The 25,893-nt window shown below is 41.0% G+C and overlaps 1 protein-coding gene across 4 annotated transcripts in view; it reads left to right on the top strand.

Annotated features, from left to right (window-relative positions):
* PDGFD (platelet derived growth factor D) overlaps positions 1–25,893 on the top strand; it is a 164,430-nt gene that overhangs the window by 106,378 nt on the left and 32,159 nt on the right. For all 4 annotated transcript variants that reach the window (XM_064170745.1, XM_064170727.1, XM_064170735.1 and 1 more), the window contains one exon: positions 22,031–22,090. In XM_064170745.1, coding sequence (XP_064026815.1) covers positions 22,031–22,090 — 60 coding nt within the window. The remainder of the gene's footprint in view (positions 1–22,030; positions 22,091–25,893) is intronic.

Genomic DNA, 25,893 nt, shown 5'->3' with positions numbered 1-25,893 from the left:
TTTAAGGCTGGAATCCTCTGGCATCAGAGGAAATGACAGTCTCTGACCTTGTGCTGCTGATTTCTTCTGGATGTTCTCTCCAGGTATACATGGGCAGGATCTCAGGTGCAGAGGCAGGATTCCGTGCAGTCTGAGCACCGGTCTAATGCTAACTACTCAGGCCAATCGAATGCAGACAAATGGGTCTGCTCCTGGCAACTTGTGTCAGTGGTGCACACCAGGCAATCATATAAAGGCAGGCATAAGTGAGCTCTGCAAGGAATTACACAAGCAGGCAAGCAAGCAAGTAATGTGGGGAAGGCTGCACGTGAGCCTGTGCACCCCTATGTATTAAATGTGGCCCGAGAGTTAATGGTCTCATTGGCCACTCGAATGACCAATCAGGTTGGCAGTCAGCCAAACCTTACCACACTAGGCAAAAGCTGCAGGCCTGGACTCCAAATATGGGAATCACATGGGCCCAGCACCAGGCAGGCCCAAGCTGGGCATGTGGGGACTGACACAATCAGGGGTCCTGGGCAACTGACTTTATGGCCCCGGTCTGTTGTGCCCCTTTGTGCTCGTTTACCCCTGGTGCAGGCAGAGAGACATGTCCAGGCAGAGCAGGCATAAATAAGCCTGCTTTCGGGCCTATAGACCCTCCATGACAGAAACAAAAGCTAAACAATTCCTAGGGTCATATGTATACATGCAGACAGAAATATATACAAAGATGTAAGGTGAAAGCCCCATGTATTTACATATACAACTTTTAACATTTATATATATGTGTGTGTGCCTATATAGTTTTGCCTTTCTTTTCTTTGTAATTCACGATTAGGAAACATCACATGGCATTAAAAGCAATCTTTCCTTATTTGGGAATTGTGAACCAACATTGGTGGACCTGTGGTGAGGACTATGAGTGCATTTATCCCAGGATAAAACTGTCTGTCAAAATGTATATTAATGTGTTAGATCATGAGTAATTTTTGCTTGTTTGAAATGTAAATTGTTTTTTTGAATGAAGAAGCTCTAAAGGAATATATGGAGTAGAAGGAACTTTGGGGTTGGATCCAGCATGTGGAATTTTACAGAGAAGTAATTTTCTGCCAAACACTCAATTTTCTCAAGTCACTCCTAATATAATCAAAAGAAAAGCATTGCTTACAAAATGGTGTAAGAAACCATAATCTAATAAAAGTTACTTACTTCGTCATGCAAAAAAAATTGGACCAAAGTTAGTGCCAATACTAAACCTAAAGCGTTTGATACTTGCCTGCTAAGCTCACAAGAAAACACAAAAAAATTAAAGCACAGCCAGAAAATGCAAATGGGCAGGAAAAGAACCTGATTCTGATACTTACATGCACAGTCACTCTGAATCAAGAGTATTTTTGCCTTGTGTTTGTCTTGTATTTTACCAGATAGATTTGCAAAAATAATGCAACACTGGGGTTTGGTTTTGTTTTGTTTTGTTCTGTTTTAAATAAGTCAATAAGAAACCTCCCTTGTAAGAGTTACCATAATTGCAAAAAGATTCAGTGAGCAGTGTGAATACAGATTCATAAAGACCATAAAGGATAATTAATTCTTTATCACCAGCCACAGAGCTGAATCCAGCCTGGAAGCTGCATGACTCTGCTGCTGTGCTTCTGTTTTCACTTGTCACTTCTTTCACAGAGTAGACATTTCATTTCTGTCTCCAAGACAAAATATTCTGCCTGAAAACCCATATAATATATCTCATATGACAACAGGCATGATAATGGTGCATGAATGCCTTCCCTGCTTTTAGGTAATCCACAGAAGGAATCCCAGTAAATTGCTGAGGGTACAAAAGGAGAAGAACAGGGTGGGGGAGAGGGTGTATATGTTAATAAATGGGTTGAACATGAAATAGATCTCACAGTGAAGAAGCAAGAACTTACATGTGGATGTTCTGCCACACTTTCTCTGATTTCAATTTTGATTCCCTATCTGTACTAGACAGCAAGATTTTTTACAAATACAAACCATGTGCAAAACTCATAACAATTTATATGATGAAACTTCTATTTTTTTAAGTTCCCTCAGAATACTACTTTCTGTGCTTTTGCTCAAGGCATGCAGTCATCATAAAGTTACCAGCCAGAGGCTCATCTTTCAGGAGAGAAGTAATTAAGTCCTTTATAATTAGGTTAAAATTACTCAAAATCATTAACACTCTTTCCCCAACTTTGCATAGGCAGAGAATTTGAGAGATTGTCTAACACACTTCTTTTTAAGTTTGGAAGGTGTTCAAATGTTGTAAAAAGCAACGTAAAATGACAGCATGTTAAAAAAGGAGGTTGTGCCTCAGTGTGCCTTGAGACATGAAGCATCTCAAAGGAATTTTATGTGGGGAGGAGGAATGCTTTCCATTTAATGAAGGTTCCTGAAAACCCAGCAAGCTTCAATTTGCTGCTTAATTCATCTCACAGGACCCAGCCTGTCTTTCATCAGAGTTTGAAGAAGGAAAGTGGTGTGGTAGACAAGCCAAGCAGTGTGGTAGACAGGGATGTTCCACTTAGCCCAACAGTCAGAGCAGAACAAAACATAACGATATAAAAGCAGCAAACCTGAATAGCTTGGCAATAAGAAAATGGCATACTTGGGTTGAGAAGGCATGTCTGGACAAGCAGTTTCACAGGCAGCATCAGCTGTTTCAAGGTCACCCAAAATTCTTAATTAAAATGTTCATTTCAACATTGCATCTAATCAAGAGCTGTTTCTCTCTCTGAAGTCTTAATCACACCTTCCAAAACTTCTAAGTTTTGCTGCCTAGCTCCTACATCTCATCTATCCCATCTCCTCAGGTCAAAAACCTTGCTGGCTTTCAAGCCTGAAACTCATCAGCTGAATACAGAACATCTGTCAGAGGGAGCATGGAGGCTGCATGCAGGCTAGGACCTGATGTGGCTCAACACTTTACAGTCAATTGTCCCAGATCACATCTTGTCAGTTTTCTCTAGACTGTGGACTAACATAATCCTTCTCTTGGCAGATCTCTTCTGAAGGTCTGGTGCCACTTGTCACTTTCTTGTTTACTCTTGTTGTTGCAGACACAAACATAGATTCCATTCCTACTGTGTCTCTCTGTCTTGTGTCCTAATTTTTTAAGCCATTTCAGAGTCAGAAATGACACTGATAAGAGAATGGTGAACAAATGTAGCATTCAGGGAGAAGAGTTACCTACCGGCTTGGCATCAGAGGATGGTATGAGTGCCAGAGGGAAAGACTTTTACAGGACCATGAAGGAATGAAGTAACAGCAGCAGCAGCAATTACAAGGGAGGGGAGTTAAATACAGATCAAGTTTAGAAATAAAGGTAATTGTGGATAAGGCAAACATACACTTTGCCTCTGTGAAAAAGGCAAGATTACAGAGCAAGAGAAGGCAGCAGAAATGCCAAAAGGCAATGAACAGAAGGGCAGAAGTAGCCTCAGACAAAGATTCTTTAGAGCTGAAAGCAAAAATAAAAGAGCCAAAGCATGGAGAAGATATGTCTGACAACTTGGCAAACAGAAACCAAAAGATGAGAAAGAGAAAGCTTTTCTTCTTTACTAGGAATGATGTCCACATGTCACTTATTTAGTTCAGTAGCAATAAAGCATTTTCAGGTGGACTGAAGAAAGGTCAATGGCAAAGAAACATTTTGCCCAAGGTACTGAAGAGAAGGAGATATTTGTATGAACCAGAGGAGTTGTGGCATGGTTAGGGAAGAAAGCAGGAAATTAAATGGAGCTTTAAAATGGGCAGGTGACCTGAAACTGGAATGTGTAGTAGGAGAGGAGGGGACAGGTGTGGACTGGTAGAAAGCAGAGCAAAAATAAGGCTGTTGGACTACATCAGCCTCTTTTGACAAAACCTCTGACTGTGGAACTTGAGAGGTAGTAGGGCTGGGTTTGGGAATGTTTCAAAAGTGAAGAGTCAACAAGAACCTGAATGAAGAACTGAGTTATGGCCAGAGAAACAGACCTTCTGACAAAGAAGACACCAAAACCACCACACAACAGCTTCTGGAAGCCTTCAACTGATAAAACAAGTGTTTTAATCTGGAAGGAAAATAGACCTTAGTATCTGTGTTTTCCCAGCTGCAGGCATGTGCGCATGGCAGTTTTGCTGTTTGAACATAATGGTGGAGAACTGCTCTCCACCATCCCTGATCTGTTGACAGTTCACTTAAAGCGTGGCTTCTTTGCAGAATATTGTCATCAATCTGCAGCTCTGTTCACGTCCAATTCCTGTTGCAAACACCACGTCCAGTAGTGTGTTATGCACTGCTTGAGAATCCACAGAAGTCATGGTGGTGACCAAGGACAAGAAAATGCGTCACTCTGCATCTTCAAAGGATTATCAGACATAAGGGTGTTACTTTCAAATGCAGTATCCTGTCCCAAATAGCTGATATCCCTGGACACTCTAACGAGACTTAAGAGTCATTGTTCATTTAGAACAGTTTTAGATTTTGAAGGGCTGCATTTCCTGCTGGTAGTACTTACCTGTTTTAAGAATTCCACAGGAAGTCTGTGCTTTAGAGGAAATTCCTACTTTTCCAAGGTTAGATACAGAGACAAAAACAGAAACAGACGGTTATGTGCAGTACAAGAGGTTTACCCATGTTAAAACAAACAAATGAAAAAAAAAAAAAGAACAAAATTGTAGTTTCTTCTTTGTAGAAGCTCAAATGCCTTAGAGATGTTGAGGTGCTGGAATGTGTCCAGAGAAGGGTGACAAAGCTGGTGAGAGGCCTGGAACACAAACCCTATGAGGAGAGGCTGAGGGAGCTGGGGTTGTTTAGCCTGGAGAAGAGGAGGCTCAGGGGTGACCTTATTGCTGTCTACAACTACCTGAAGGGAGGCGGTAGCCAGGTGGGGTTTGGTCTCTTCTGCCAGGCAACCAGCAATAGAACAAGGGGACACAGTCTCAAGTTGTGCCGGGGGAAGTATAGGCTGGATGTTAGGAGGAAGTTCTTCCCAGAGAGAGTGATTGGCATTGGAATGAGCTGCCCAGGGAGGTGGTGGAGTCGCCATCCTTGGAGGTGCTCAAGAAAAGCTTGGTTGAGGCACTTAGTGCCATGGTCTAAATGACTGGCTAGGGCTGGGTGCTAGGTTGGACTGGATAATCTTGGAGGTCTCTTCCAACCTGTTTGATTCTATGATTCTATGATCAACTTTATTTCTTGCAAACTGCAACAGAAGCAAATTGGAAGATGGAAATTCCAAGAAGCGTGAAATAATATTAATTGTGCAATCAAACAACTACATAGTGTGTCAGAATAGTGGATAATGGTCACAGAACTGTTGCACTTGTTGGGAAGGTGTGTACTCCTGGCAGAATAATGGCTTTGGTTCTTAAATTCAATAAGGGAACACCAGTCTTACTACAACTGGCCATGATCTTGCCACTGTTCTTGGCTAAGTGAGAGCATGTGAGATTCACTGTCCTTGTAGCTGTCTACAACTACCAGAAGGGAGGCTGTAGCCAGGTGGGGTTTGATCTCTTCTCCTAGGCAACCAGCAACAGAACAAGGGGACACAGTCTCAAGTTGTGCCAGGTGAAGTATAGGCTGGATGTTAGGAGGAAGTTCTTGCCAGAGAGAGTGATTGGCATTGGAATGAGCTGCCCAGAGAGGTGGTGGAGTCGCTGTCCCTGGAAGTGTTGAAGAAAAGCCTGGATGAGCCATTTAGTGCCATGGTCTAGTTGATTGGCTAGGGCTGGGTACTAGGTTGGACTGGATGATCTTGGAGGTCTCTTCCAACCTGGTTGATTCTATGATTCTGTGATTCAGATTCCATGCTATGTTGCTTCCAGGTTGATAATCAGTTTTGGATTCTAACAAAGGCAGAAACAAAAAAACTCTGTATGAAAGCTAATCTTTTCCCTGTTCTTCAACCAGGTAGGGTTAAGCAGTCTCTTAAATAAAAATACAGCATACACTACAAACAGACTAACAGTGAGCCAAAGTTCATTATTGGTCAGTGACATTGGGTATGTGTAGGAAATTAAAGCCATTGCCAAAGATTTTGAGAAAATCTTAAGTTACAACTGATAATTAGAGAAACAAATCAACAATACCTAACAGTCTGGAAAATACTATGAATGAGTGGTGATTAAAAAATAGGTGGAGGATAGTCAAGGTATACTTTGTGTCAAAACTACTTTGGGCAAATCAGTTACTTTAAAAGAATATCTATTATTTCAGGCCTTTTTTTTTTAACTGCTTGCTAACCTTAAAAAAAGTAATACTTCTTATCCCATGTGTTGGACAGCTTTTTCTGATTATCCATAAAGCTATATTCTCAATTAACTTTAAATGTTTGTAGGTAGTAGAAAGTTAGGATGGATCCTGCACTGTAAAGGGTACATTATGTGTGCCATAATAAGCACAACCTGGGAGAGGGCAAAGGTCATTGTATTCCCTGGCTTTGCTTCCCATGTCTGTGTAACCAAGCAGAAAGCATTGATAGCTTGGACATAACATTTCAGCACTGCAGTAGGGACTGGCAAGCGCTCCTGAGAGGAAACATGGAAAGACCTTGTACCTTCTTTGTTCAGAGTTGACCATTAGGAGAGCACCACGAGATATGGGAAATACCATAGTAGCAAACTGGGCATACCAACAGACATCATATCAATACTGCTGATACATGTGTGGACCTCTCTGTGTCTACGCTAGGAAGGTTGAATCCAACTATTTTCACCTAAGTTTACCCTAAAACACAGATCAGTATGCAAGAACATGAAGTGAGTTTACACTGTCAGACTTTTTAACCAACATTTTTTAACCTCTGCATTGAAACGTGGGACTGTTTTAGATTGTAGAATTAATGTCATAATGCTGTCTCTGTAAACCCATATTCTGTCCTTTAATTCTACTTTGGCAGTAGCTGAAGAATGTTAGCATGTGAAATGATGATAATATGTGATGAACTTACCTTCTATTTTGATTTTGTACCTGGAGGGTGTTTTATAGAAATTAGTTGTAGGTAACAGATTTGTAGGGAGAGTAGAGATGTTTGATTCCATAAAAAGGTTGATTAGGGACTTAAGTAGTATTACAGTGCTGCAAAGAGGTCCTGATTAATTCCTAGTGATTCAGGATGGCCTGGCTGTTCTTTTCTACCAGTGTGGCCACCAAGGAAGAGTAAATATCCTGTCCTTCCCAGGCCTTGTTCCCATTGAGCAGCTCTGATTTATATTTTCCACAAAGGCTGAAGATGCAGGTTAATTTTAATGTGTGTTGGAGAACAGTAGGAAGTAAGTCTTCTTTCAGAGTCTTCTTCTGAAGGATTTCCAGAGGAAGTGACTGGTGAATTGAAACATGCTAGATCTCCAATTCTGCATAGAGGAAGTTGTGAAAACCCATCACAGTAGATGTAGGTTGCAAGTTGCATTTTAAACCAAAACAAGAATTGCATGTCTTCACAGTGTGAAGCTGAGCTCTTAGGCTCAGCTTCAGTTTTTTTTATTACACCAATACCATTTATTCCACTATGTCTCAGTGTTACCTTACAAAGCCTTGCAGCACAATCCTGCTCTTGTGCTGTTCTAGACCAAATTTGGGTTGCAGAATCGTGTTCAACCTTACCACTGCTTAATGTGTTTTTGTCATTCTTGGCAATCCAGGGTGAACAATGCACTGTTTATGATACGTGTTTGCTGGCAGAATAATTTTTTACCTTGTTTTCTGCAGCATCTGGAACTGCTGGAATATACGACCAGATCAAGTGATACCAATTGGCTTAGAATTTCTGAGTCTAGATTTGGCAAGGGAGGGAGAAATGTAAATTTGGGGGGGTTGTTAATTCAATGATGTGTAATACAGCTAAACAGAATCTGATAATTTAAAGATACGAGGTCATTCAGATCTTTTTTTCCTTAAGAAGAGTTTTCTGTATTGTAAATTAATTGCTTCTTCATCTAGTATAATTTTGAAGTATAACAAGTACAGGAGATTAAACCATAGACTAAAAAATCACTGCTGGAAACATTTTAATTCTCCTTCTTTTAATACCATACTATTGCCTGAAATCATATTCCTTCCTAATATATGATAAAGAAGTCTGTTCTATTTGTTGTGGGTGTTTATCTCTTTTAGATATTTACAGAGTGCTCTCACACTTCTTTGTTTGTTGCTTAGTCAAGCAGTGATGTCTGTGTTTAGCTTTTAATCATTCTCAAAAATTCAAGCTACACAGTGCCCTCAAAGCTTTTCAAGTTCTTTTCAAAACTCCCCCATATTTTCCAAGCTTTTTACAGTGTCTCTGTGGTAGCAAAAGGAGCTGAACCTGATGGTCCAAGTACCATCAGAGCTGTGTAATGGGTTGAATGCCACCTGCCATGTTACCCTGCTTAGGCAGATCTGTGTGGCAGTGGCCAGCTTCACTGCCCTAACTCTAGGAATATGTGTTTTAATCTGTCAGCTCAGTCCATCTCTGAGCTCCCAAATTTCCTGCATTTCTCCTTCTGCTTAGCATGTAATTCAGAGTCATCACTAGGTTGCATTTTTTTCAGGGCAACCTTCTTCTTGCTGAGCTGCAATAATATTTCTGTGTTTTCCATGTCCTCAGTGAAGATGGCTGTGCCTTCTGTTGCACTGCCCATAGGTTTTGACACAACATCATGACCTCAGGGAGAGTGCTGGCCTCCCAGTTGCAGCTCTGGGCCAGGTTCCACTTCGGCTTGCCCTGGCACCTTCTCAGAGCCTTAAGTCTTGCCACTTCAAAGACTGCCACAATGAGTCTTGTAAAACGCCATATGACTCACATCATACAGCAGCATGCTGTGTTGTTCCTGCTTGCGGTCAGCTCTGCTGTGCCAGCGGAGTAGGCTGCATGTTCAAACCAAGACTGATGAACAAAGGGGTTTGTCTGCTACACTCTTTTATTTGGATTCTTGCTTTTTCTGTCTGCCAAACTTAGCTCATTTCCTCTCTAGTTTAAACGATGGTGTGATTACAAAATGGAAGCAGCATTCCCAATTTCCAAACAGGAAGATGAAACAGCAAATATTTGCTTCAGATCATGTCAAGGCACTTGCATCTGATTCGGTGGGTTGGGAGAAGGCTGGCATTTATTATCTCCCCTTCTCTTCCTTGGGTTGCATCATTGCTGTAACTTTTGGGATCTCTACACTTCCTTTTAATATTTTTAGTCTTATTCTGACTCTGCAGTTCCAGGCACAGGTCATCAGAAAAGGTCCTTTCTCCGTGCTGAAGAAGCTGGTGCGCTTGTAGGCTGGCACTGTTCTTTGCTCAGCACATTGCTGCTCGCATCGATGACCTTCTTGCTGTGTACCGCATCTCCAAAGGCAGTCACGACACTGTATAAACCTGATTGGTATTTTCTGTGCATGCATCTTTATTAAATTTACAACCTCCTGTTTGGCTCTGAGCACTTGATAAAGCCCATCCATGTCTTCATCGTAACACAGATGACAGATATGTCACTGAGTGTTTCTGGTTTTCCCTTACATATGCATAATCAGACACACATCTTTTTATTAGCCGCAGAGCTCCTGTCACTTTAGACATGATACAATAAATCTTACTAGATTTTTTTTTTTGGCTAAATGACAGTTACATAAAGTAGCCTCTGCCTGGTGCTGAGCTTTGTGCTGCTGAACTGAACACCTCAGGCCAAGTGCCTGGGTTGTTTCCACAGTCCTTTGCCTACAACCTCTTCTCCGTTTTTCAACCTTCACATTCTCTTCATGCTAACCTGATTTTTAATATATATATCATACTAAAAAGGAAAAGAAAATCTGTAATATTTGCTAACTCTTGTAATATCAAGAAAAATGCAGTTGATTTCCTTGGCTGTCAATTTGATGATCAGTCAGTACTTAATTAGAGAAAGTCTATGTCTGTAACTACAGAGGGTCAGATTTTGCAACTCATCTACATCATTAGAAGCTAAAAGTACTTTTTAGATCTGTGGAATTTGTGTATCTTGTTTTCAGATCATTTTCAGCAGAATTCAGTTTTTCTGTGACCCTCGACAACAGAGGGTTTTTTTCATTTTAATAGTTGCCTTTTGGGTAAATATTTTAATTGTACAAATTAATGTGGTGCAGAAGGCAAAACTTACTTTCTAGGTTCTTAAGCCACATAAGTCTTTTTGTTTGATAATACTTCTGGTCTTGGCAGCTATAGAAATGCTTTCTTTTAATCATTAATTGTGTCCTGATACGGTTCTTAGGTCATGTGTGGTAAAAAATCCTCTATATTAGAAGTTGGCCTCAAACTGTAGAAGGTGAACATGGTGTGGTCTCATTACATCCAGCTGGCGGCCAGTCACTAGTGGTGTCAGGGATCTGTGCTGGGCCCCATCCTCTTTAACATCTTCATAGATGATCTGAATGAGGGCATGGAGTCAGTCATCAGCAAGTTTGCAGATGACACCAAGCTGGGGGCAGATGTGACTGAGTTAGAAGGCAGAAGGGCTCTGCAGCGGGACCTTGACCGCCTGGACAGATGGGCAGAGTCCAATGGGATGGCGTTCAATAGCTCCAAGTGCAGGGTGCTGCACTTTGGCCACAACAACCCCATGCAGAGATACAGGCTGGGGCCGGAGTGGCTGGAGAGCAGCCAGACAGAGAGGGATCTGGGGGTGCTGATTGATACCCGCCTGAACATGAGCCAGCAGTGTGCCCAGGTGGCCAAGAGAGCCAGTGGCATCCTGGCCTGCATCAGGAATGGTGTGGTCAGCAGGAGCAGGGAGGTCATTCTGCCCCTGTACTCTGCACTGGTTAGACCACACCTTGAGTACTGTGTTCAGTTCTGGGCCCCCTAGTTTAGGAGGGACGTTGAGATGCTTGAGCGTGTCCAGAGAAGGGCGACGAAGCTGGTGAGAGGCCTTGAGCACAGCCCTACGAGGAGAGGCTGAGGGAGCTGGGATTGTTTAGCCTGGAGAAGAGGAGGCTCAGGGGTGACCTTATTGCTGTCTACAACTACCTGAAGGGTGGTTGTGGCCAGGAGGAGGTTGCTCTCTTCTCTCAGGTGGCCAGCGCCAGAACAAGAGGACACAGCCTCAGGCTGCACCAGGGGAGATTTAGGCTTGAGGTGAGGAGAAAGTTCTTCCCTGAGAGAGTCATTGAGCACTGGAATGGGCTTCCCGGGGAGGTGGTGGAGTCGCCGTCCCTGGGGCAGTTCAAGGCAAGATTGGACATGGCACTTGGTGCCATGGTCTAGCCTTGAGCTCTGTGGTTAAGGGTTGGACTTGATGATCTGTGAGGTCTCTTCCAACCCTGATGATACTGTGATACTGTGATTACACATTTTTGATTCTAGGTAATGTTCTTGTCCAGCCATCAGTCATATAATGAATAATAAATACAGCTCTTGCAGGATCACACCCTCTAGTAAAGAAGTCTATGTATCCCAAATTGTCAGTAAAGGTTATTAAATAGGATTGATGTAAGCTAAACCATATGCACAAGTTTGTTTGCACTCTCCCATTTTTAGCATGGCCAGTTTGGGGCCAGCGTGGGCCTCAGGCTGTTTCCAGTATGCAGTGTGTTGTGGCTCTTCTGTTTTGAAATTAAAGAAATTAAAATTAAAAGAAAAAAAAAAAGAATGATCAAACCCCTACACTGGAAAAAAAAATGACACAAATGTTTCAGCTGCTGTAAGGCAGGGCCAAACAACCACCTTTGGGCCACAAAAATTATCTCACACTTAGGTCTAGCCAGTAAATTTAAAACAAAGAATACTTCAGGGAACCTGGAAAGCATGAGGGCAGGTTGCATGACAGCTCTATGATTGGTGTTGCATGCATAAGAGGCTGTTAGTGATGCAAATAAACTGCTGAAAACTTTGGTTTTTCTAGAAGTCAACAGAAGCTGAGAATACTTTGTAGGTATGGTTACCTAAACCAAACAGAAGGCAATTGCTGTTTCTAAAGATGAGGTGAATCTTTTGCACCTAGCTGGAAATGAGATCCTTATTTCAAAATGTGCACTGTAGTGCATGTCTGTATTAGCTCTGAGCCATCAGGTCTTACGTGCTTGTCTTAGGCTCGTGGTTAGCAAACAGCATGAATGTATCAGTCATGTTATAATTTAGGCCTTCCAACCCTTTTCTCCAAGCATATGAATTTATTCAGAAAAAAATTTCAATATTAAGCTCTGGGGGTAAAAAAAAAAAGAAAGAGCAGTCAGGACAGATAACAGAAGGCTGCAGAAAATAGGACATTCTAATACCTATTTATGTAACGTGTCTTCATCAGAAATATGTGTAAGTAAACACTGTACTTCCCCACCTTAGCAGCAGATTGGTGCACTGGCATTGCTAGGTCGGTGCTGATTCAGGGTCATTTTCCAAATACATTAAGAAATAGATTAAAACCAGAGAAAATGCTTGTAATGACAACAGCTGAAATCTTAAGGATTTCACAGCTGCTGGTATGCTGTTAGTGTAGCAGTTGTCCAGGAGGGTTTGTCATCTTGAGCAGAGATGAACACAGTGGCCAGGAGGGATATATTGAAGCCAGCAGAAGAAAACAAACAGGCTAGGTTTGGTACACTAAAAATGCTCTCTGGCATTCAGGAAAGACTCAGGAGCTTTTGTGCCACAGTAAAATCTTCCTGCCAGAGGGTGCAGGTTTGCTTGCCCTTTGTTTTCTTCCCATGAACCTGCATTGCTAGTGGAGGTAGACAGCCTAAAACCTCAGCCTGCTCAGGCTGGCACTGCAAGGCCAGGATGACATGGGTTTGGTGACAGTTTGCCTCCTTCATAGATGGAGAATGAAGCTACCTCCTTTGATTTTTTTCATACTGATATCACCCAAGTAGGTTAAAAGTAGATGACTGTGCCTGTTGTCTGGAAAATATCTATCTTTAGTTTCCAGGGAAGCTGCTTACACCCACAGACCTCACTCTTTTGTGAGCACAACCCTCTCCTGCACATTCAGATGTTCACACACCTCTATTAGTGAAATGAGGGCTCATCTCTGCCCATAGCCCCCTGGGAGGTGGTTATTTGTGGTGGCACGGTATCCCCTTAGTGTGGGGAAATCATCATACCATGCCTCAGGGGACATCTCTGTGTACAGGCACAAGTCACCCTGCGTAGCATTCTACCATGTCACATTGCAGAGTAGTTTCTTCATTTTCCAATTTGCTCAGCCCATGGTCTTGGCATAAGTTTCATGTGCACCATCAGAGTTTGTATCTTGTACCTTTCTGTGGTGGTTTGGATGTAACCTGCCTCCCCACACTAAAGAAGGTACCCAAACTAGACTCAGATGGATCTGGGGATATAAATGAAGCTATTTATTTACAGCTAGCACAATATCCAAGCAGATATTTACAGTATATACAGTTATAGACAGAAATATACAAAGTAAAAGGTAATACTGAAACACAACTCCCCTCCCAGAAACCTGAGTCCCCAGGAGGGGCTCTCAACCACCCCTGCACCTTCCCCCTGCCCCTCTCAACCTTACCCCAATCCTAAGGAAGAAAAGAGGTTCAGCCAAGAGGTTAAGAAGCAAGGTGAGGTTAAGGAGATGCAGCTCAGCCAAAGCCCAGCCCGAGAGTGAAGACAAAATGGCGAAAGTGTTATCTAATGTTTACATTTCTTCTTCAGCAAGACTCTGAGGGAAGTAGACATCACCATTGTTTTCCTTTCATAGCCTATCATCTGGTTTTTCTCACCAAAACATTCTAGCCTGCTTCAAACTAGCACACTTTCTCTCCATTTAAATTTTTCTAAATGAAAATTCACTTTTCTTTCCTGCTTGTGCTTCTGCTCTTTGGTTATCCCAGTATCTTTCTTTGTATGAAATAGTGCTTACTTTTTTTATTTCTGGTTTCAGCTTCCATTACATTTTCCAGGACATTTCTATAAAACTGAACGAAACTGCTCCTCTTGATTTTAGCTGCCTGAAAAAGATTACACTTATTATATCCTTACTTTATTTGGTTATGCTTGTACTGAGTCAGAATTCAAATAAAATTTACCACACTCTAATTCTGACTGAGTACACACCTTCCTGGTTCTGAGATCACGCTCTCAGTTTGGTGGTTAGAAGGATTTCCCAGGCTGGCTTTTGGTAAGCTGATTCCATAACATGGTTTAGTCATATTGGTTACAAAATTGTGGCAAATCTAAGATGGTCTCTTTCTACTTAGTCTCCATTCCCAGTGTTACTTATAATTGATATATGCAAGAATAGTGCTTAAGAGAAATGACAAGCATGACTTTTCCTGAGGTACTTTTATTTGGCTTTAACAGCAATGGCATTTTTTGCAATTAGATCTTGGGGCTGGAAGTCCAGACTGAAGAGTTTTCTTTTCCTTATTCTAGCTGTTTGAGGAAACGTGAGTTAAAAGAAATCACCAGTAAGCAGTATCTGGTGCTGTTTGCAATACATCAGCTGCTTTTGATCACATCAAAACCCTGGAAAAGCTAAGAGAGAATGGTTCTTGTATACTTCAGGGATTATGTATTATTGCTATTTTTATGATTATTGTTATCATCTTAGGAAATTTGTATAGCAGTCCTATTTGTTGCCCTAGAAAAGGCAATGCCTTCCAGTCAAAGCAGGAGGGTGAACAAATTGTTTTGCTTTGCATTATCTGTGAAACATAGCACATGCTGCTGCTGCATGCTTACTGCAGAATTAAACCACATCCTCTGGGAGAGAGCTCAAAAACAAATGGATCTTTCACAAAAATCAATAGATTGGGATTGCTGCTAGGACAGCTAATGTCCCTTACTGGTAGCTTTTTCACACTGTGTCCTCAGCTTTGGAATTAGATTTGCTTAGCTCCATTAAAGTTTTTCATTATTATTATTATTATTATTCCTCGCATGTTTCTCTCAAATTGCATCTGAAAATGTGAGCATGCATGTCAGAGTACTTAGCAGACCCTTCTAGAAGAACAACAGAAAACTTGGACTATTATATCAAATTAGACTGTATTTGTTAATGATTATTTTTCACTGATTATAGAGAATAGTCGAACCTATGAAAAATAAGTAGAGTACAAAATGGAAAGAAGACAGAAAATTTATAGCTAGTTCCTAGGAAATCTTCTTTCATTAATATTTTTAATTATACCCCTACTACTGGAGCCCCTCAGTACGTTCCCATTTGGTATGAGTTACACCAAGAAGGAGGATCTGAAATAACCAGCTGTCACTGCCTTCTGTTAACTCTGAAAGACTTTTTTTCCCACCTGGACACTGCTGGGCAAGTGAAGCATCAGCTTCTTCAGTTTTGCCTAGGGCAGATTTGCCTATAACCAGAGAGACTCTTTCCAAAAACCTGTCAGTCAGCATGGTGTAAGTTCACCAAATCCTCTCAAGGGCACTGGACTCTGACCTGAGAGTGAGGTTTTGGGTCCCAGGATCACACCTTCCAAGCTTTTTTCCACCTGGAAGCTCCCCAGTAGCACTTTGATGTGCAGTATCACACTGACCAGAATGCCTCTTGGTGTCCTCTCCCTGCTACCCTGGCAGAGAGAGCATAGGATGTCAGAGGAGGATCAGCAAGCTCTGCAGAATTAACTGGCTCTTTGACCTGGGTGTGCTTACATGCTGAACCCAGGTGAACAATAAGCCCAGGTGCCTTCAGCACCCTCTGCAGAGAGGTGCCCAGAGAATGGGCACTACGGACCATAAGGTACATAAAGTCACTGCTGAAAGCAAGTCTCCCTTTTTATGTGACAGTAATATAAAGGGAGCAGGGGGCAGACACATCTTAGCTTTACACACCAGGCTTGATAGTCATAAGATGAACCAGGGCTGACATGGAAACAGTGAATGCAGTGGCAATCTATAACATCAGTGGCAGGAGAGTGGTCAGGGCAACTGCATGCTCATTAGTCTGACCTAGAAAGCTTACAGGGCACTTGTCAGCAGAGAAAGTGGCTACAGATACAGGAAACTGGAAAAAATCTGTGCCTCTTTATCAAAGATGCTCATGCCAGACTGGAGAGGATAATCTGGAGAGGAAGGAAATGTTATGTAGCAAATCTAACTGGACTTCAGAGAAGTGTCTCACCCAGTGCCACGTAGGAAACAATCACTTTTGTTGGAAGAGATGGCACTTAGTAAGAGAGCCACAATGTAGTCAAAGGGCAGAGCGTACTGTTACGCAGAAGGGAGTATCCAGACAGGGGTAGCTCACTAATGGGAGTTTCTAAAGGGTTCTGTTTTATTTGGGGTGGTTTTTAGGGACCAGGGCACAACCTGTGAAAGTAGCATTTTAATGGATTTTGCAGCACACAGAGCTGAAGTGCATCGCTCAAGAATGGAAAAATCAGTGTTAGAATGGAGAATGGAGTGACTTTGAGCCCTGGAGAACTGATTTGCAGTGAAATGCAACAGCCCCAAAAAAAGCAGAAAAGTAATTTAGGAAGAGATTATGAACAAAAACATTCTCTGTTAAATGGCATTTTGCTGATTAGCAAGAAGTGAGAAGAAGGTTTCTGGGTGTACTAGGCAATGAGGTGGTAGTTGCATCTTTTCTGGAATACTTTGTACAGTTTTGGTCCCCATAGTACAGAACAACCTCATCTTTCTTGGACTGTGTTCAGGTAACAGCTACAGGACAGCTGGGGTAAAAGAGGACACGTCTTAATGAGGGCCAAGACAACTTGGCTTGCTTAGTGTAATAAAACGGATGCTGAGGGGAGAAATAACAGCTCTTCAGAAGTACTGCAGGAAGCAAACTTGGGAGCAGAAGAGAAGAGCAAAACTGGCAGTTACATAAGTGCAATAAAGATAAATTTGAGGCTGGAAAAAGCCAACTAAACTGCAAGTTTTTAGAAGTGACAACCTGAAAGAGCCTTTCAGGTTTTGCACCCTGGTGTTTAGTTGCAGAAGATTTGCCATTCATCTAAAAACGGCAAGGGAGGGATTGCAGAGTATTTACAATGGATGCTAGTTGATTTCTCTTTTGATTAGTTGCTTATCTGCAGTATGCACCGGGGTAGCTGTTAACAAAGAAGTCCCTTGTACATGGAGATGTAAGGACAGACCTCCATGATAGATCAATAAATTAAAGGTAAGGCACAATTTGCACAGCATGGCAGTGAAGTCCTGTGCACTCTTTTGTGTACTGTGCATTGAATAAGGTTGCTCATGAACAGTGCAGTGTTGGATGTCATCTGATTATTTAAAGGAATAGCTATCATCTCATTCAAGCAAGTATTATCCGACCTTTGAGAGAGATGATTTAAATGTCAGTGTCAGCACTCATAGCATGCACCCAGCAATGACTAATTTCACAACTAGGTGAAGGATGAAGAGAAATATTGATCAAGCATAGCTGTTGTTAAATATCTTTTTCTGCTTCAGTTTTACTTCAACTTTTAATAAATAAACTTATCAAATTTCACTTAACCTGAATCTTTATTACAGCCTTACACTTTTGAAATTTAAAGTTATCTTGTGCTTTCTGATCAATTATAGTTAGTGAATGTGTCAAGACAAATCACAAGTGTTTTTGTATATCATTTTCCACTAGTATTAACTTAGCCACAACGTATAAGGTTGTAGCTACTGATAAGTGGTGGTAACTGTGCTTCAGAAACTCAGTTTATATCTCTCATGAAAGGACAAGAATCATACTACCACATTTGGGATCAGACATTGGTGGCTGTCTTACCTTTTGCTGCTCACTTCAAAACAGCAGTGTCATGTCTGCCTTGCCTTTATAATGACTGCACCAAAAAGTGCAAAAGAAAATTAAATATGGTTAAAGGCTGTTGGGGTTTTTTTCATTTATTATCTGTTACAGTAATAGTTGCCATTAGTGGTAACATTTGCTCTTACTTCCAGTTTGAATTCTATTACCTTCAGATTACAGACACCTGATTTTGCTAAATGCTTGCTGCACTGCTAGATAAAAGATATTGTTGCATTGGTAATGGCCTTTTGTAGCTAACTACAGGTTGTTATCTGGAGAAACAAGATTAAGTTACCTCTAACCTTCTTGAAAGACACTGGCATCCATTTAATGTTTCATTGCAAGGCATGATTTTCACATTATAAATAGTCATTGTTGCATGCTTTTCAAATTCAATGTCTTGTATTTTAAAGCCTGGTCAGAATTGAACAGAACAGTGGTTTGACCACTACTGCAGGTAATAAAAATGCATCCTCTGATTCAGTTACCAAAGAGCTGCACCTCATTGCTGCTGATAATGGACTGGGTTCACATTATTTCGCAGCACCTAATGAGTAGCTTGCTGTAGGAAGATAGGTATCTTTCAGCATCCTTAGGAGACGTGGTAATAAATACCATTCTGGAATGCCTTCCTGTTCCAGCTGACCCTGCCAAACACCGTGGCTTGAGCCTGGCAGAGCCTCTGCTGCTGCAGATCATGGACCTACAGGCTGCAAACCATCTTCCTCATCAAACAGTGCTACCTGGCTCTGCAGTCTCATGTCTACTTGATGGCAGTGGTTCTCCACTTGTGAAAACTCTAGGTGAAGCAACTGACTCTTTGTCACTTATTGGAGATTAGTGATGGGAGACAGATTACAGACAAAGTCAGTCTGTGAAGGTGAGAGTAGCTTATCTTTGTCTGAAGCAGAGCCAAGAACGATATATCAATGTCCATACATATTTAACTCTAAGGACTGACTCAGGATTTATCTTGCTGAGGTGTAATTTTGGAAGTAGAGGCATGGAAGTCGTTTTTCTTCAGTAAAAGCAGCTGCTTTCAGAAAGTGATTGGTAGCCCTGTTACTTTGCCTGTGTTTTTTGCTGCTTGTAGAACAGTTAATGCAATGCTTTGCTGAACTCTTCATTTAAAGTTATTATGCTACCATGACACACGTACAGGAAATAAAAGCACTGTTGTCAGGGTGATGTAGCCAAATTATTACCATCCCAGTTTTCCAATATTCAGTTTAAAAACAAATAATGTTTTACTAAGAGTTTTTAGGTAATGAGGAAAACAATAGCCAAGTGATCATATGCAAATTCACATAAATAAGATACTATGAATTGAATACATAGCACTGAAAAGAGATTTGTCCTTCAGGTTCTGCTAGGGACAATGGTGAGAAAGGAGAAGAGGGTTTTGTAATGATGAGAACCACTTTGATGTTATTGAAATAGCGGCAAGCAGAAGCTATAGATAATAATAATCTTCAAACTGTAGAGGTTGAAAGCTCTGAGAAGCCAAGAATGACTGCAGCTGCTTTGAGTGATGGTGGAACAAAGCCGTATAGTTGTGAATAGTTTATGCAGATGAAATATAATCAGAGTCCAAATACACAGTCATCAGGTTTGAAATCCAAGAAGCAGGTGGTATGCATGTCTGTCTCAGGATTTTGGAGGGGTTCCCTGGCATCAACCATCTCAAAAAAATCCTAGGAGCAAAGAAAGAGTTTTGATATCTACAATTAGGTAGCACAAGGAGACATCACTTCAAACACAGAATTATTCCTTGTCTGTGGTCTTCTCCAGACATTCAACGAGGCAGATTGTTCCTGTTTTAAAGTAATGCCTCAGAACTCAATGCCACTTTTCCTTTTTTTTTTTTTTTCCCCTGGAAGTGTTAAATGGAAGCTAATGACACAGAGGGAAAGATTTCCAAGTTTTGCAACTGGCAACCATTGCCAGAGAATCCGTGAGCTTTTCAAATCCATTTTTATGTACTTTAAATAATAACTTGTCAAGAACTGGGCAACCAAATTGTAGAGAATGTGGCCAAGGTAGCTCCTGAATTATTTATGATCTAATCATAGCATTTGCCAAAACACCCAAACTAACTGCATTTAAAAACTCCCCCAAAATTATTTGCTTCAGTATTCCTACAAGAAAATGCCTGCTTTAATTATTGATGGTTTAGTAACCCTGCAGTTTCAGTGATCACTTAGCGATGCTGTAGTGTGGTGAGGTTTCTTAACTTCTACTAGTCTTAAGTACTGAAGAAATCACTGCTGCATAAATTTTAGAGAAAGGAACAATTTAAGGAAGAAGAAGCAGTAAAAATAATCCATAAACAATCTTGTGACTTTTGGAACATTGGAGCAAGGAGGGGGCCAGCCTCTTCTGCTTGGTGGTAAGCAGCAGGACTAGAGGAAATGGTTACAGGCTGCACTGGGGAAGGTTCAGGCTGGATGCTAGGAGATACTTCTTCACAGAGAGGGTTATCAAACTTTGGAGCGGCCTGCCCAGGGCAGTGGTGGAGTCACTATTACTGGAGGTGTTTAAGCAGCGTGTGGACTTGGCACTTAGGGACATGGTTTAGTATTGCCCCTTCAGTGCTGGGTCAAAGGTTGGACTGGATGATCTTTGAGGTCTCTTCCAACCAGATGTTTTCTGTGATTTCTGTGATTTTTCTATACCAAATGAAAAACATCAAAATGCCATGCATATAGAATCTGGATCTTAAAACATTTCTGTTTCTTTTCAGCTAAAGGAGAATTTTATTGAGGAATTAGCAAATTACTCGAAGAGTTTTTTTCATTCCTAAGAAATAATAAAATATATGCATATATGTGTGGTCCAATGCAGCGCTGAGTCTAGCAAGCATCAGCTGAGCAGCTACCCTTCTATTTTCCCTTTCAGTTCCTAACTTAAAAAATGTGTGGCAGATAGCCAGTATTTTAAAATGGCAAGTCCAGGCATTGATCCATCTTCTTTAAATCCTTTCATCATAAATTCTCTTACTAGAAATGAAAATTTTGGTATGCTGTCACTTCAGTCTGCTTTCCTTAGCTGCCTGTTCCTGCTGATCATTAGCTATTCACTGCATGTGTGTGTTTAATAACCATTCTGTATAGCTGCCTCTTTTCCCATTCTTCATGGTTAATTATTCCAGTTGGAAATGAGTAAAACTGCTGAAAGATTAAAGAAACAGCTTCTTTACTGTTCAAGTAATTATTGTCCATCACTAATCAGACAAGTGGGCTGGGATTCAGGTGACCACATGTCAGTATCTGTAATTTTGACATCTGTATCTAAGGTACTCCTCCCAGGATTGCCTTTGTGGGAAACAGAGGGAAAATAACAGGCTGCAGTATCATCACAAATTAAGCTTTTAAAATAGATCTGTTTATTTGCACCCTAGAAATGCTAATTTTAATTGACTGTAAATGGAAACAAAAGCTACTAGCCTAGACATTTGCTTTGTAGGTGTCCAAAGGCAGATGAGATGAGTCCCATCCCTGTGCTCAAATTAATCACAAGTGTCCAGAGGTTTTGTGCAGTGACACTTCTAATGTACATGTACCGTGGCTGAGGGTTTTGATGTAAAGGACAGTGCCATGCAGTGCTCTGCACAGATGAGCAAGTTCTGTTCAGCACAAGCACCAAAAGCATTCATGTTAGGACTACATTTCAAATGGGTTAGATTACCCTGCTTTTCACCTTGGCTAAGTAGTACCAGGGTATTAGTACATCCACATTCTTTCCATAGCAGATGAGTTTGAGAAAGAGCATTAATACTGCATGAAGACATACCAAGGTGGCCCTGAGTATTTACATTGGAAAATAAATGTAATAGCCTTGGCCAGATTAGATCCTGCTATCCAAAGCAATGTATATCATATTACAAATAATAATAATAATACCTATTCTTGCCCCAGCAAGCTCATAGGGAGTTAGTTTATAAACAATGAAAATGGAGAATCACAGAATCACAGAATCCCTGAAGCTGATCTTCAAGTCCAGCCTGTAACCTAACACCACGGCATCAGCTAAATTGTGCCACCAAGTGCCACATTCAGTCTTTTCGTAAAGACCTCCAGGGGTGGTGAGTCCACCACCTGCCTGGGCAGTCCATTCCAGTGCCTAATCACCCCCTCCATGAGGAAGTGCTTCCTAATATTCAACCTAAACCTCCCCTGGCGCAGTTTCAGGCCATACCCTCACCTGAATGGAGGTAGCCTTATTCCAACCTGGCATTCTGTGATTCTGTGATCATTTGGGAATAACACATGGCAAGGGCCTCTTGCATTAAAGGGGGCTGGGAAAGATAATAATACTGAGACTTTTGGTAGGTTTTAATTTGGAACATTGCCTTAAGGGTGATTTTTCCTGTGGGTTTTTCCCCTTAGGATGATTTCCAGCATACAGCCTCAGAAACCAACTGGGAGTCAGTCACAAGCTCTGTCTCAGTAAGTAATTTGTTACTGTTTTGCCCATGGATGGCTTGATAGGATGGCTTAAATCCAATGCGCTAAAATGGGACCTGCATAGAGAAACCACATTTTCACCTGTGGCAGAGGATGAAATAAGTGTTTACTCAGCTCATACTGCAGTCAACTAGGATGTTTTTTTAAGAAGAAAGCATTCAAGGTATGCCATCAGCTGTTGTAACCACATGAGATAGCCCTTGGGAAGCATTTCTTGCTTTCAAACTTACCCTGTCAAAATAAAAAGACATGATATAACCTCCTTGCAATTTTCAATTGTAGAATGTCTCAACCTGAGCAGAAGACTATTCTTAAAACAGTCTGTCAGGAAAATGAATCAAGCTTTCCTTGTCAGTAGCAAGGGGGTTTTAAGTCTTTGTAAGAAACTATCACAAATCTCCATATGCAGCAGCGAAATGCAACTTCAGGGAAAACAAATAAATAAGAAAACCAAGTAATTCGGTATAAAATTTTGTCTTCCTTTTCATTAAAGTTGATTTGTGTCATTGGCCCAAAATTTGTCCCCTCTTTCTTTTCCCAAGTAAAGTTAGACACTGGTGAATGATAATACAACACCAGAATTCATAGTATGGACAGCCCTTTTCTATGTACTCTGCTGGCTGGTCAGCACCATGTCACAGCTCTTGTAAACTCCTTTTAAAACACATGAGATGAGGATAAGCACTTAAAGCAGATTTGAGATCAATATTTAGAGCATTTATGGAAGACAGTTTAGTAGTATCACCTTTGCTACAGTAGCTGCCAGGAGTTGCCAGTAGAGGAGCAGTAAATAAAATATGAAAAAAAATCTACAGATGTGTCCAAACTAGGCAGCAAGTAGAGAGAAAATTCTGTACTGCCACAATTGGAAAAGGATAAGCTGATCTCACTTGTGTTTACCCTTGAGTTTGCAAATAACACTTGCCCTTCATGATATGATGCATTTGATAGCCTGGAACTAATTGTGCTGAAAGTCTTGAGTGGTGATGTTAGCAGGACTGAGATCTACTGGATGTGCCAAGAAGGAGATGCTAAAACAGTTTTACTGAAAGATATTAGCTCATTTTTCACTCTAATATGGGGCTGGAAAAAAAGGTCTATATAACAGAATATTTTATTGTAGGCTGATGACAATGTAAGCCTAGGGCTCCCTCATCAGGTTACCATTAAAATGAGATTAAGTATATGGTAAACGCCACGTTAGTTATCCACCTTAACACTGTAAGGCACACAATATGCCAAACAGTAATTGAATATTCATTTCATATAGGAAAAAAACACCTTGGTTTGTCTTTCACATCTGTTTGTTTCTGAAAAGTTGTAGTTAATGTGTTACAGATGGACAACTTGAGTACAAATATTGCAAGGAGCAAGCTGATGCCCAAGACCATATGGAAAGCTACAACTAAAGCAGAAACAAAGCCCCAGTTTCATTGGTTTTCCCAAGTAATCTCCTACCTACTAAAACATACCTTGTTCCACTGGGCATGCATTGCATCCACCACCCCTTTCTTATCCTCAGGAAAAATAAGGTAGAGAGGTGCCCAAAGGCACCAAGGCAGAAGTCTGAGGACATCTGAATTCTTCAGGGATTCTTTAGTAGTCCCAAAGGACAGGAGGACAAAGTCAGACCTTTAAGTTGCCAATAAGGTGACTTGATGTTCTGTTGCTAGACAGTCAGCATGCCAAGTAGTTTTGTCCCTCAAGTTCACAGGCTCATTTTAGGATTTGGGTACATTTAGTGCCATGGTCTAGATGACTGGATAGGTCTGGGTGCTCGGTTGGACTAGATGATCTTGCAGGTCTCTTCCAACCTGGTTGATTCTGTGATTATGATCTATGATTACATTACAACTCTCAGAATAAGAGGCTGAGGTCATATCACAATCTTTTTCCTTTTTTGTTTTTTTCTTCATTTAGAAAGGTAAAAGCAGTATTTCTGCCCTTAATTCAGCACAGAAAATCCAGAGGGGAGGCAAAAAAACCAAAACCCAACCAACCAAACAAAAAGCCACTAACAAAATAAAATTAAGACAAAAAACGTCCAAATTCACTCCTTATTAGGTTAGTTTCCATTTTTTTGTAAAGTCATGTGATGATCAACAACTGCAATGCACAGTGAATTGCCTGTCAGCTTCACAATACAGAGAGCAAACAGGAAAGAATGGAAGAACAGAAAACAAGGGTAAGAGCACTGATGCAAAAAGGATTCCTTTGTGTCCCATTAAATTAAAAATGCCTTCAGTGATTTGAGAAATGTAGAAGGGGTACCTAATGCGGAAAATCTTTGCTCTTTGTTGCTTCTTGTGTTTCATTCTTTCTTTTGCCCTTTCTTTGGATGTGATCTCAGAAGTCAGATTACAATGAGCACAACCTCTTCTAACGCTACAGCTTCGTTCTTGGCAGAACAAAAGAAAGGCAGTTGGGTTGGGAGCTTTGAAGTTGCTTTTGGGCCTGTCACATGATGTTGCTGCCAGTAGATTACCTGAGCTGCTGAAAATTCTTCTTGACTTGGCTGTCACTGTGTATGAACAAGGCTGCACTAACCTCCTGAGTGGGGAATCCCTGCTGCCTGTATGATTTTGAAATGCCCTGCAAATTCACAGCCTGACCTGCAGTTCTGTTGTGAAATGCACAGCTGAACATCAAATTGCATCATCTAAGCTACATATCTATGGCCTGATTTTTATGCTGCTCTTTCTTCAGCATCCTTGTACTGTCTCACTCACTTTTGAAAAGTTACCAGGGACTGGCATTTCCCAGTCGGGCTGCTGTCACACATGAGCCATGAGCTCCATTAAGCTATTCTCAGTAAGCAAGCAGAATTTGGATACATTTGTATTTTGTAACCTCAGAGATGGGTTTTCATGAGAGAAGCAGGTTTCTAGAGTTCTCCCCCAATGTTTTAACTTTAAAGACCAAATCCTGAACACCTCTTTCTGCTCTATTATGCTTCTTGCTGAACAAAATCAGGTATTTTGATTAGTGTCCCTCAGAAAGCAACAGATCTCGAGTGATAGTTTCCTTGCACATATTTTACATATAGTATTAGATATTGTGCTTAGACAAAGGAAAAAGTTGTATCAGGATGATAAATATTGTGATTCTAAGTAGTAATTATTAAAAATGTTTAAAGGCCTCTCCAGTAAAAATGAAATCACTGCAGTCTTTCTGTCAAAGTCAAGTTGTGCCATAACTTCGGAGGGAACTAGATATTGTCAGAGAATGATTGCTGTAACTTCAGAGGGAACTAGATATTCTCAGAGAATGATTTTTGACCCTTCCTGGTAGGAAATAAAATAACATTTGATATTATGATATATTTGTGAGGATATCACTATGTTGGTAATCATGATATTCACTGATAAATTGTTGAGATCCAGATGTCATGTTTTATATCATTTGCTTAGTAAGTTGTGTTTTTGGTAAACAGATGGTATTTCATAATACATGCAATTCTTATGAATAAAGGTCCATCTTTTCAGGTCTTTAACAAAGCCAAATTTGTTGTCCAAATTGACCAGGTAAATTAAGACAGTCTAGTGCACTTGTTGCCTTTGTCTTTCTCAACTGTGATTTTTGATCTGCCTGTTACGGATTTACCAACAGAGTTGGTGGGATTAAGGCACCACCCCATCATTACATGGCACTTTTCTTCTGTGGTCATCACAGTGGTTTCAAAAGACATTTCCATTACAGCTTTGTGTATGTGCTAATCATCATAACCTTTGTGGAGCGGGTCTGCATGTTGACAGTCCAGCAGTGACAATGCTGCCTCTCCCAGC

The sequence above is a fragment of the Pogoniulus pusillus genome, chromosome 3, assembly GCF_015220805.1.
Source record: "Pogoniulus pusillus isolate bPogPus1 chromosome 3, bPogPus1.pri, whole genome shotgun sequence".
Lineage (NCBI taxonomy): Eukaryota > Metazoa > Chordata > Aves > Piciformes > Lybiidae > Pogoniulus > Pogoniulus pusillus.
The sequence above is the reverse complement of the archived record's forward strand: the minus strand, read 5'-3'. Positions and strand labels throughout refer to the sequence as shown.